The sequence below is a fragment of the Podarcis pityusensis genome, assembly GCF_964106645.2.
Source record: "Podarcis pityusensis genome assembly, chromosome: 13".
Taxonomy (NCBI): domain Eukaryota; kingdom Metazoa; phylum Chordata; class Lepidosauria; order Squamata; family Lacertidae; genus Podarcis; species Podarcis pityusensis.
This window is the reverse complement of record NC_138038.1, coordinates 45,403,561-45,416,748: the sequence shown is the minus strand read 5'-3', so window position 1 is coordinate 45,416,748 and position 13,188 is coordinate 45,403,561. Positions and strand designations below refer to the sequence as shown.

The window sequence follows — 13,188 nt, the reverse complement described above, 5'->3', positions numbered from 1 at the left end:
TGAACTGAAGCATTTAACTTCAATTCTCTTCCCACTTAGCTCCACTCATTCCTGCAGAGAATCTCATTCAACAACAGTGCTGGAGATGAAATTACATTAAATGAATATGGAGAGTTAGCAGCTGGCTTTGATATCACCAACTTGGTCACTTTCCCAAATAATTCCTATGTCAGAATCAAAGTGGGCAGGTTGGATCCTCAGGCCCCTCCAGGTAAAGAGCTCACCATTAATGAAGACAGAATCAAATGGAACAGACGCTTCACTAAGGTATGGGAATACTGATATCTTCTTCAGTTTGTATGATGCTTAGAACAGCAGCTTTTTACCCCACTGTATGTGCCACTTGTGTACCTACGGATCATTTCACGCTATTAGTCCTCCTATTTACTATTAAATCACTTGATAGTGGATATTTGATAAATTCCCCAAAACAATATCATAATATTAAACTCTTCCTATCTCTTTGCATAGGTGCCACCGCTTTCTGTATGTAATGCCAACTGCCATCCTGGTTATGGGAAGAAAAAGAAGGAGGGGGAGAAGTTTTGCTGCTATGATTGTGATCCATGTCCAGAAGGAATGATTTCAAATGAGAAAGGTTAGAGATGACATCTGAAGATACTGCAGAACCTCTGGGCTCCTGGCAATTTTGTTGACATTAAACTGCTGCAGGAGAGAAGACTTAAATTAACAGATGTGTTCTTCTCATTGTTTATAGATAACATCAATATATTTAAATCTTTAAAACATCTTGAAGAATTCTTTTTTAAGTGGAAGCTAATATGTTTTTCTTCTAACTTCTACAAAATTAGGGTGGAATAGAAGTGGTGTTTTCTCCTCTAAGAATGAGGTTGTTTGACAATAGGGTGAAACTTTTATCAAACTCACTTTTCTGAGATCCAAAGATTTCAGCAGTAATGCATTTCTCATTTTGTTGTACTGTTTATGTGGCTCTAAGAAAAAGCAGGGGGACAGTAAAAACAGATGTCACACATGTGGAAAATTCCAGAATTGATACACAAGTTTTATTTTTGATACACCTAGTACAAAAGCATTGGGGCTTGAAGCTCTTATACATTCTGACATAGAAAACATTATGCTAAATGGACTAGTGATGTGAAATTCTTAAGAATACTTTTGGTTAATTCAAATTGTCACACACTGTTTGTGCACTTTCAGACATGGAAACATGTGTCAGTTGCCCAGCAGATCAGTATCCAAACAGCGGCCAGGATCTATGCATTCCTAAGATTCCAAACTTCCTAGCCTTTGATGAAACCTTGGCCATTGTTTCAACTTCCTCTGTGCTTTTATTCTCTCTAATTACGATTCTAGTGCTAGGCATCTTCATTAAGCATTGCAATACAGCCATAGTCAAAGCCAACAACCGAAGCCTCACCTATGGTCTCCTTATCTCCCTCCTCTTGTGTTTCCTCTCTTCTTTGTTGTTTATTGGAAAACCTAATATGGTGACTTGCCTTCTCCGACAAACTGCTTTTGGCATTGTCTTCTCTGTGGCCCTCTCCAGCATCTTAGCCAAAACCATATTGGTGGTTTTGGCATTCATGGCTACCAAACCAGGATCCAATATGAGGAAATGGGTAGGCAAAGAACTGGCTTATTCCATTGTCTTTTCCTGCTCCATTGTTCAAGTAGGAATCTGTGTCCTCTGGCTGGCAACCTCTCCCCCATTCCCAGATGTGGACATGCACTCAATGCCTGAAGAAATCATATTTCTATGTAATGAAGGGTCAGTCTCCATGTTCTATTGTGTTTTGGGCTACATGGGATTCCTGGCCACTATCAGCTTCACGGTGGCCTTCCTAGCCAGGAAGTTGCCTGACACTTTCAACGAAGCCAAGTTCATCACCTTCAGCATGCTGGTCTTCTGCAGTGTTTGGCTCTCCTTCATTCCAACCTACCTGAGCACCAGAGGAAAATACATGGTGGCTGTGGAGATCTTCTCCATCTTTGCTTCTGGTGCTGGGTTACTGGCTTGCATTTTCACCCCTAAATGCTACATTATTGTGGTGAGGCCTGACCTGAACAACAGAGAACAGCTAACACAAAGAAAGGTATAAATGGCAGTGGAATTTGTGGCTCTGTTGGGTCTTAGAATACATGGACTTGGTGGCGGGTATCACTTTCCAGGTCCCTGCTCTCGATCTGTGTAGATTTTGCTCCTTAACTGTTTTGTCTGCCAAAGATGTCCCAAAGGCAATGGGTACAGATTTTTCCTCAGGTTCTACTCCCTAAGCCTTTTTCACAAATGAGTAATGCTGTAATACAATGGAGATTTAGGTTCAAAGTTTCCTTCTCCTAGGTGGGCTCCCTTCCTAGGTTTACGAGACCCATCTGCCCCTCATTTCCCTCTACAGCACCTTCAATAGCCACCTTTGTGAGCACTGGGCCCACTTTTGCTCTCATCTGCTATATCCTGTCTTTGCATGCAGAGAAATTCCCTAACAGACTGAGGATTTGAGGCCCATTGGCTGCCCTCACCTGGTTTAGGGAGCCAGCCAGTTGTATCTGATTCATGGGATGTGGCTGCTGTTGCAAGCTGACAATTTCTAGGAGCCACAGGTGAGAACTGAGGGCAGGGTGGGGATCTGAGGTAGACAAACTGCACCAGAAGGAGCACAACTTCTTCCCTGCTAGAGTTACTACCCCTCCCTAACACTCCATACACCCCTGTCATGTATTACTGTATATTTAAAGCAAATGGAATCTTAATAGCAAAACTCTCAGCCTTTTCATTTAGAAATGGTTAAGTTCAGTTGATCAACGTTGTACATGTACCGTATGAATGATTGTTAATCAAAAGTCTCTTATCAATTTCTTCATGGAATCTGCAAATTCATCTTGAAGACAAAAAAAGAGTACCAGAAACAAAAAACAATGTGAAATGGTTGAGGGCTCTGCATTCTTTATCTCTAACCCACAAGGCAGCTGAGGAATAGAAGAAGTAGAAGTTTAAAACAGTCATTTCCCTTTTAAAAAAAATAGTTTTAAGAAAGAAAAGGAGCAGAGATATGCAACCATATCTGGAGGAAAACACATTGGATATTACTAACACTAGTAGGACAAACCTTTTTTTCCTGAATTATACTTCTAACCAGTTTGAAAGAGTGGTGGCAGAGAATATCTCAAGTAAGCCAAATGGCTTCAGAGAATACAGATGTGTTGTTTGTAAAGTTGATTCCAAAGTCTATTTCTGTTATGATTTTCAATTACTATCCAAGAATAGCATCATTAAAACAATATCAAATTGTAATACTAATACTAAGCACTCAAATACTGAATCATATAATTTAGGTGCCTCCCCCCACATGCTAGATGATTTCCTTTATTTCTGCATTCCAAAATCTTATTAATTTCAAAATAATAATCGCTTATACAACAACTGCAATATTAATAACTTCTATTCATGTTGACACATTAAATGATTCATAGAACTACAAATGTGGCACTCAAACTACATCCTTGTTCTTCCTGTCTGTGGCAGTTATTCTGTCCGTGGTGTTTCTTCCACTCCTTGTAAAATGTTGTGTCTGTTGTGACGGAAGGAGGAGCTGAAAGAGATGAGTCTACTTAGGTCTCCAACTAATCTGGAGGGGAGAGACTCTTCTGAGGAAAGAAGAGACTCCCAAATCCCAGTGAAGGAAGTGGGGAGGTGGTGAGCCCTTAAGACTCTTACTGAAAGCACCTCAGGAGCTGCATTTGTGAAAGGGGCACGTCACTGAAGGAAAGTACCACCTTAGAAAGGAACCGAACTATAAAGCCGAAACCTCTGTAAGCGAATGGAAGTGAACTAGCGTATTCTTATTGAAGTAACCTATGTTTCTCCACTTTTATTATACTACCTTGTTTTTAAAAATAAATCTTTATTGTTTATTTAAAGAACAGCTGCTTGAAACTCCAACTTTTTGGTTATGCCCTCACAAAGATCGTCCACAGGATAAGCTGGGATAGTTAGGTTTTGTTTTTAAGCCTTCCGGTCAAAGGTTGTTCAGTGTGTTGGGGGCAATATATTAAAGTGAAGCAGGCACATTGTCAGGGAACTGGGGGCTGAGAAAGGGGAAACGCTGGGGAAATATAGAGAGCAGCCTCCGATAATGAGCAGCTGCACCTCGTCAGAGAGGGACGATGAGGAGGGGTTATCAGGAAGCAATGAATCAGGGAGGGAGAAACAACTTCCGGGGCTTCGCTCTTTACGTAAGGAAGGAAGGAAAAGGGGAGGCTTCAGGAAGTTGTTATGCTGGTGAGGACGAAGGGAGGGGGCAGTTTCGGCAACTGACACCAACTGAGAAGGGCACGCTTTTAAGAGCTCCGGATTGTAAATAGTATAATGGACTTAATAAATCTTGTAAAGCTGGCTGGAGTCCCGGGCTCTTATCTCTTCTAGCACACACCAATCATCTTGACAGCTTGCCGAAACTCATATGCCAGGTGCTAGCAAGAAAGGACAGATAACAGCGATGGAAGAGGCAGCAAGGAAAGAATTTGCTGAGTTGAAGCAATGTCATTTGCAATTGGAAGAGCACGCACAGGAGCTGCGAATTAGTCTGGAGGAGAGTCGTTCGCAAAATAAGGAACCAAGGGGTGACCTGCTGGGAAGGAAAATGCCTTCATTGGTCGGTAGGTTCGATGGGGACCCTCAGGAATATTTGAGCTTTAAGACTGAAATGAAATATGCATTGGAGCTCCAGGGGAGTGAATTTGCTAATGATCAGTAGAGAGTGGCATTTGTAATCAGTCATCTATCTGGGATGGCTAGGGAATGGGTGAGGCCCCTAATTGCCACCGGTAACGATGCACTCCGGTACTTGGGGAAGTTTTATGAGGCGATGGATGCCATGTTTACAAATGAGAGCCAAGTTGATATGACTCAGCAGCAACTACTGGCTTTGAGGCAAGGGAAACTGACTGTCCGCAGTTACTGGTCTCAATTTGCCATGCTGGTCCACAAGCTGGGCTGGGATTTGAGTTCTTAACCAGTGCAGGCCCTTTTTAAGGCAGGGCTAAATTCAGATGTGAAAGATGAGCTTTCAAGAGGCCCCTGGCCCAAAGATATGGACTCGTTAACCAAGGCTGCCTTAGCTGTTGGAATCAGACAGGAAGCCCGGAGAGGCGGGAGAACAGAGGGGAGGGTTTCCATGGCAATCGCATTCCTGAGATGCTGGCAGGGGCTACTCAAGGTCGGAGTCAGCCAGAGCCCATGGAAATCGACTCAGCCCGCGCGTGGGAGCATTCAAAAGTCCAACCACAGGGCAAAAACGAGGGAAAGGACTGGCAGGTTGCCAATAAGTGTTTTCTGTGCCAGAAACCAGGCAACTTTGCCAGAGTGTGTCCTGAACGTAGTAACTGGCAGGGAATGGTGGGGGCCACTCCACAGGGAGAAGAAGAAGTGCCCCAGATGCAGGGAAACGGGAAAGCCTGGCTGGTGGGAAACCGGGGCAGCAACCAGGCAGGAGCAGCAGCGAAGAGCCCTGACCAGGCCACCCCAAAGCAGGCATAGTGGTTAGGGTGCTGCAGGAGCTCCCAAATGGCCACACAATGGAGGTCCACACCTTAGTGGACTCGGGGGCCCGTGCTAACTTCCTCAGCAGGGACTTTGCTGCACAGCACCAGCTGCATCTCCTGCCCCTTGATTTTCCTCTGCAAGTTACCACGATTGATGGAAGGGAACTTTTGGGAGGGGAAGTCATGCATCAGACAGACTCCTCCCATGTGAATGCGGGTTTCCACGCACTCCGAGACCATCGCTTTTCACGTAGCCACCTTGGCTGGGCCACCCATTATTCTGGGAATGAGTTGGTTGGCCTTGCATCACCCGGTGGTTTCTTGGCACCAGCGATCCCTGTCTTTCGGGTTGACTCACTGTTTGGAGAACTGCCTGGGAGGAGGAGAACCTTGGGAAAAGAAGGCCCAGGTGGCGACAATGTGCCTGGGGAAGAAAGGCAAAATCCCTCCACAATACAGGGACTTGGAGGAGGTGTTCAGTGAGAGAGAGGCCGACACGTTACTGCCTCACCAGCCATATGATTGCCAGATTACCTTGGTCCCGGGGGCCAAGCTACCGGTGGGTAAGCTGTACTCGATGTCCGACCAAGAGATACAGGAGTTGAAGGAGTTTATTGACAAAAACTTGAAAAGGGGGTTCATCAGGGAGTCCAAGGCAGTGGGTGGCAGCCCTGTGTTCTTTGTGGACAAGAAGGCAACGAAAGAAAAGAGACTTGTAGTTGACTTTAGAATTTTGAACTCCTTGATGGAACCCCTGGCCTTCCCCATGCCAAGAATCGACAATGTTTTGGCAAGAGTGCGGAAAGGGAAAATTTTTACTAAGCTAGACCTCGGGGGCGCACAATCTCATTAGGGTGCGAGAGGGAGACGAATGGAAAACCACCATGTTTACCCCCCTTGGGGCATTTGAATATCTCGTTATGCCCTTTGGCTTACAAAGCAGAAGCCCATGCTTTCAGGCGTTCATGCACCACATGCTGGGACCGCTACTGTACCGTAACTGTGTTTGTTTTTTGGATGACATTCTGGTATACTCCAAGAACGAAAAGTAGCATGTGGAGGACTGCGTGAGGTTCTGGAGAAGCTAAAGGAGCATCGCCTGTGGGTAAAGCTGGAAAAGTGCCAGTTCCACACGAGGGAGGTTGAGTTCTTGGGCTACCGGCTGTCGGATAAGGGTCTAGCAATGGATCCTGAGAAGGTGAAAGCCGTGGTGGAATGAAAAAGCCCCAAGACCAGGAAGGATGTTCTGTGGTTCCTGGGGTTCAGCAACTTCTACAGGAAGTTCATCAAGAACTTTGCACGTTTGACGGCACCCATAACTGACTGCCTTAGTGGGAAGAAGAAGTGGACTGAGGCGGCGCAAGAGGGATTTGAGAAACTGAAGAAGGTTTTTGCCTCGGAGGAGCAGTTATTGCACGTCAACCCTGACCTGCCACTGCGAGTGGAAACTGATGCGTCAGACCGGGCCATCAGAGCGGTCCTGATGCAGCAAGATGGTAGGGGGGATTGGAGACTGTGCGCCTTTTTCTCCAGGATACTGAAAAAGTCGGAGCTAAACTACAGTATTTACAGCAAAGAATTGCTTGCTATTTTTGCAGCTTTTAAACAGTGGAGACACTTCCTGATTGGTGCGAAATATCAGATACAGGTGTGCGCGGTTCATAAGAACCTGGAGTACTGGCGGACGGCGCATGTGTTGTGCCAAAGGCAAATATGCTGGGCGGAGTTTTTTGCCAACTTCAACTTTAGGATTCAGTACGTTCCAGGACAGCACAACGTGAGGGCGGATGCGCTATCACGCAAACCGGAGTACTGGGTGGAAGAGGACCTCCTGTAGCCAGGCTCATGTTCCCAGAGAACGGGTGGACTTGTGGGGGGTCACTGGTGGAGGACAATGAACTGGTCAACTGATCAGAAACGATGCTTTTGCTCAGCGGAAGCTGAACAAACTTAAGGGAAACTGGGGAGGTGAGGGAGGTTTTGAGGAGAAGGGGGGGCTTTTGTTCTATCGGGGGGCACTGTATGTCCCAGGTGAATCCCTAAGGGCCAAGATCCTCAAGCAGCTCTACGACAACCCCACTGCGGGACATTTTGGGCAATACAAGACCATGTTGTTGGTTACAAGGGACTTTTGGTGGCCCAAGGTGAGGGAGGACGTGCAGGAATACGTGAGAGGTTGTGACACCTGTCAGAGGGCCAAAGGGGAGAGGGCTGCTCCGGCAGGGTTACTAGAACCTTTGCCCACACCAGGGAAGCCATGGGAAGTGGTGTCTGTAGATTTTATAACTGACCTACCTGTGTCCAGAGGTAAAACATCAGTCATGGTAGTGGTGGATCTACTAACCAAGATGTGTCACTTTGTGGTGTGTTCCCATGCAGTGACGGCGGAGGAGACAGCCAAGCTGTTCGTAGAGCCTGTGTTTCGGTTGCATGGGCTTCCTTCTAAGGTAATTTCTGACTGGGGGACGCAGTTCACCTCACGATTTTGGCACAAGCTCATGGGTTTGCTGCAAGTAGAAGTGAGCTTCACGACAGCAAGGCACCCCGAAACCAACGGGCAAGCGGAGAGAGCAAATGCCACTTTGCAACAGTATTTGCGGTGTTATGTCAGTCAGAGACAGAACGACTGGGTGGACAAATTAGCACTAGCAGAATTTGCATACAACAACGCCGAGAACGTGTCCACAGGGATGACTCCTTTCTTTGCCAATCACGGGTGTCACCCCAGGGCCTTTCTGGGGAGGGGAGAAGAGTCATCGAGTGTGCCGGCCGCTGAACAGTTTGCGGAAGAGATGGAGGCCATTCACCAACAGCTTCAGTTGAACTTGGAGAGGGCCAAAGAGGTGTACAAGAGGGAAGCAGACAGGCATCAAAGACCAGGGGAGGCCATCCGGGTGGGGGATAGGGTGTGGTTGTCCAGACAGGGGTTGCCCTGGAGGGGTGCGTGCAAAAAGCTCAAGCCCAGGAGAGTGGGTCCCTTTGAGGTCCTCCAACAGGTCAACAACAACAACAAATTTATTAAATTTGTGAGGTCCATGCCTTTACACAAAATACCATAAAACATTATTAAAAGATAAACAATAAGATTATAAAAGTAAGCTAAAATTCATGCCATGCTGTCCCAGCAAGGAAACTACCCAATAAACCCCACCATTCAGGGAAGAAGATACAACAACAGGTTAGGAGAGCAATGGGAGGGACCTCACCGTTTCATCCAGGAACCATACCCTAGTTTTCATAGCCTTCACCACAAAGACCGCTACCACGTGAGAAATCCGTGGATCAGCGTCCACCAGTAAAAACTTTACTTGGTCCTCAGAGTTGACTATTGATTTGGGAATAGTTTGTAACATCGCATCCCTGAAGGCCGAATAGATGGGACAATACAACATGTAATGTATGAGATCCTCTTTGGTTCTCATATAACAAGGACATATACGCTGCTCTACTGGGATTTTTGCATATCTGCCTGACAGATAGGTCGTAGGAATGGTTTGAAAACGGGCCATAGTAAAGGCTCTCCGAAGAGTGGGATTGGTGATATTCGCCAAGTAATTGGCGCAGATTTTGACTGCTTTCAGTCGGGGAAACCAGTGGGAGGACCCTGAGATCTGTATTTTTGTGGTATCTAACAGAGCGTCTCTCTCCAGGATCCATTTCCGGACTTTGTCCGGGCTCCACCGTTTGAGGATATTAAACTCCGGTAGGGTGTATCTAACCAGGATCTCAGATAAGTTTTGGCGCCAAGTGGTGTTCTTTTGAAAAGATACAAAGGCTTGTTTGGCCAATAATGTGTTTGAAGTGTTTGCAAGGTTGATGTAAAATCGTAGGAATCTTAAGTGGGCCCTGGCAGACACAGAGGGTAAACCAACCTCCACCCTCAAGAAAGCTGCTGGGGTTCCTTGAGGAAGGCCTAGAATCCTCTTGAGATAATAGTTTTGCAAAATTTCAAGCCGTTCCAACAGCCTCTGGTTCCACCCCCAGAGTTCTATCCCATATAACATCTGGGGAATAGCTTTCCCAACAAAAGCTCTTAATGCCGGGATCACCAATTGTCCTCCCCTGGTATGGAAGAAACTAAGCAAAACACCAATTGTTCTTCGTGTTAGGATGGTTACAGCCTTAAAGTGGGCTAGCCAGCTAGATGTAGCCTGGAATGTAACACCCAGATATTTAAAAAAAGGGCACTGTTCAATCACATGTTCATCTAAAGACCATCTAAAGGTGTGGCGAGCTCTAGTGAACACCACAATTTTTGTTTTGTCATGGTTTATCTTTAGTGAATTATGGGAACAGTAGGCTGCGATCCCCTCCAGCATGTTGCGTAAGCCTCTTCGGGTGAGTGCCATTAAAACCATGTCATCGGCATATAGCAAAATATTCAGGCGTTTACCTTCAAGGGCTGGAGCCGATGACTTGTACTTTGCCATGTACTGAACAACGTCGTTTATATAAAAGTTAAAAAGAAATGGGGCTAGCAGGCATCCCTGTTTGACCCCTTTCCCCAATGGCAGTGGGTCCATAAGAGTTCCCGATGACCCAGTTCTGATTTTGACTGTAATGTCTGTATGTAACTCTCTGAGAATTTTTAAAAGTCGTCTGTCAATGTCCGTTTCATATAATTTTTTCCATAGTCTATCTCTACAGATTGAGTCGAAGGCAGATGTCAAGTCAACGAAGGCCACAAAGAGTCTGCTCTTATACGCTTTTGCATATTTGGCTACCAGGGTCTGTAGTACCATGCAGTGACCTATCGTATTGTGGCCCTTTCTAAATCCTGCCTGTTCCTGGTTGAACAGGTTAGAATGGTCCGCCCAATCTACCAGCTTGTTTAATAAGTACCGGGTATAAAGTTTGTATGCGATGTCCAGAAGGCTTATAGGGCGGTAGTTTGCTGGATCTTGAATGTCTCCCTTCTTGTAGATAGGGACTACCACACTTAGTTTCCAGTTCGCTGGGATTTTACATGTGTTGTTTATTGCCGTAAAAAGTTTGGCCAAAAAGATGGCCCACCATTGGGCGTTTGATTTAAAAACCTCAGGGGGGATCATGTCCTCACCGGGAGCTTTGCCATTTTTTAAAGTTTTAATTAGCTGTAGGCACTCTGATTCCGTAACAGGATCCCAACTAGCTAGATGCTCATTCTTCAATGGGAGGAACGGACTCAAATTAGCAGTATTTGAGAGTGTGTATAGCTTGAGAAAGTGTTGATACCACACATCGGATGGAATACTGCTGTTTACAATTTTTCCTTTGGATGAGACTCCCTGTGCTACTATTGCCCAGAATTTTCTATCGTCTCGCGATTTAATCGCCTTATCAAGTGCCTCCCATTGTTCCTTCCTGTAAAGGGATTTCTTGAGTTTTAAGGTGTTTTTATAGTGAGAGCGCCATCTGTGGAGATTTACTATAGATGACAAAGTCCTCTCCTGTTTTACCTTATTTTGTTGTTTCCTAAGCAGGGATCTTAGCTTCCGGCAGTCTTTGTCAAACCAGACCCCCGATTTGTTATGTTGTTTGGGAGGCCTGGTGTTTATAAGAAATGGGAAAAGGGACTCTGAGACCCGCTGATATAGTGAAAAAGGATCAAAGTTAGGTAAAGGACACTGGTCTCTCAGAACCAATAAATCTGGAGAGTGCAGGTGTTGATTAATTTTAAGCTCCAGCTCGCTGTTCCATTTACGCCTGCGTGGGGCCGGTGCTTGAGGAGGGGCTGCACAATGTAGATGTTGTAATCCCCCTGATTCGAGGGGAGTTAGTGAGATTGCTCTAGGAAAATGGTCGCTCTCAGTTCTGTTAAAAGTGCTGAGACCCTGTGCCCTCTCCAAAATTGTTGGAGAGACCAGGATATGGTCAATCACACTTGCACCACGAGGGCCGATAAAAGAGAAGAAGCCTCCTGACCTATCCATGTAAGTACCATGCAGGTTGTACAAATTATGCTTAAAAGCAATCTCCAGTAATGTGATACCTGCCTTATTCAAGACCTTTTCATCAGAACTCCAAGGGATAAACCAGTCTGCCTCTGGTAAAAACTGGGTTTTGGAGCCATACGAATTGATGTCGCTGCCTATCCTGGCATTAAAGTCACCTGCCAGCAGGATGTTCCAGTCAGAAAATTCTATTTTGGCCTTCTCCAAGCATGACTCCAAATCTTCCCAGATTTGTACTGTCTGAGAGGAAGTACACACGGGGGGAATATAAACGTTGAAACATAGAAGATCTCCTCCTGTGTTATTGGAGATAAGTAAAATCTGAAAATTGTTGTTCTTCATCCACTGCAGTTGTCGCACCCTGTACCCTTGCTCTATAGGAATAAAAGTGACCAAACCGCCGCTAGGTCGGCCACGGTTATTTAGTTTTTTCGCAGGGGTAGCAAAAGCCACATAACCCTGTAAGTAAGGGGGATGAGAGTCTAGGCACCAGGTCTCTTGTAGACAAATGATCTGGAATTTTGAGAGAAAATCCAGAAAATCAGCATCGCCCTGCTTAGACAGCCAGCCCGCCACATTCCACGATAAGATGTGGAAATATGGTGGTGAGGGGAACAAAGGTAGACTCCTCCGTTTGTTCTTTAGGATGATGGAATGAATGTTTTTGTAGAGGTGGAGTGAGCTGTTGAGATCATTTGTGGTAGGTACTAACCTAGTGAGTTTTGTTTCCCTGGCGTGGTGTCCCCTCGCTGTATCTGTCTTTCAATCCTCCACCTGAATGCCATCTAAGGATCCTGAGGCATCCACAAAGATTGAACCGTTCCTACTCATCAGCATGGCAAGGTCTACCTGGAGTATTGTTGTTTGAGGTATTAAGGGTTGTGTGGGAGAACCCACTTCTTCGGGGGACAGGAACCGGCACTGTGTCCAGTCTTCGTTGGATAAGGGCTTTGTTGTATTAGTAGCAAAATTAAATTCCAGAGGAGCAGAAAAACCTTGGCGGAGTAAGGATTTTTTAATGGTTTGTAACCTAGCTATTAACGCATCCTGGGACTGTTGAATCTGCTCAAGGGAGGCTAAAAAGAGCATCTCCTTTTCATTTAAGATATCTTTTTTGGGTTCATTGGAAGGGAGTAGAGTTTTTTGGAGCTTAGCCTTCTGTTTGGAAATTTTGACTGCCTCCGGTTGACCTTGTTTGCAGTTTTCAGAAGCCATTTCCAATTCTGTGCGCAGACTAGTAGGCTTGCATGTTCCTAAGAGGGATGGTGGAACGCCGGACTCTTCAAAAAGGCGGGTCACCAACAGGCCAGCCCTCTGGAGCCTGTCCCTCTTGTCCAAGATTTGTTTAGTTACCGACCAGTCCTTAAAGGTCACCACAACTCTGTTTTGGGCCTTATCAAAAGGAAGAAATTTTACGCTGACAATATTTCCTGCTGGTATAAGGCCTCTGATGACTAAGTCAATTTTCTTAAGTAAATAAATTCTCTGTTGTGCAAGCATGGAAAGGCCTCCATGCTTGAAGAGAGGGAGGAGGACTAATTTATGTTTAATTAAAATTAAGTTCTGGCACTTTTGTACTCCCTTCTGGGGAGTTTCTTGCTTTGGGTCTGGAGTTTTCTTTAATTTTCCACTAGAGGGCAGCGATTGTTTTGCTAGCCTTGGAGGGCTAGCCACCTGATGTTTATTTAAAATGTTTGGGCTTTGGCTCTTATTTGGCGTTGTTATGTTGGGG

General features: G+C 45.5%; 1 protein-coding gene across 1 annotated transcript; it reads left to right on the top strand.

The window, feature by feature from the left end:
• Window positions 1-393: 393 nt before the first annotated feature.
• LOC308461712 (vomeronasal type-2 receptor 26-like) lies at window positions 394-2,578 on the top strand. Its single transcript, XM_080978849.1, has 2 exons — window positions 394-598; window positions 1,180-2,578. The coding sequence occupies exons 1-2, from the start codon at window positions 580-582 to the stop codon at window positions 2,079-2,081; spliced, it is 921 nt and encodes a 306-aa protein (XP_080834975.1). The 5' UTR covers window positions 394-579; the 3' UTR covers window positions 2,082-2,578.
• Window positions 2,579-13,188: the final 10,610 nt, after the last annotated feature.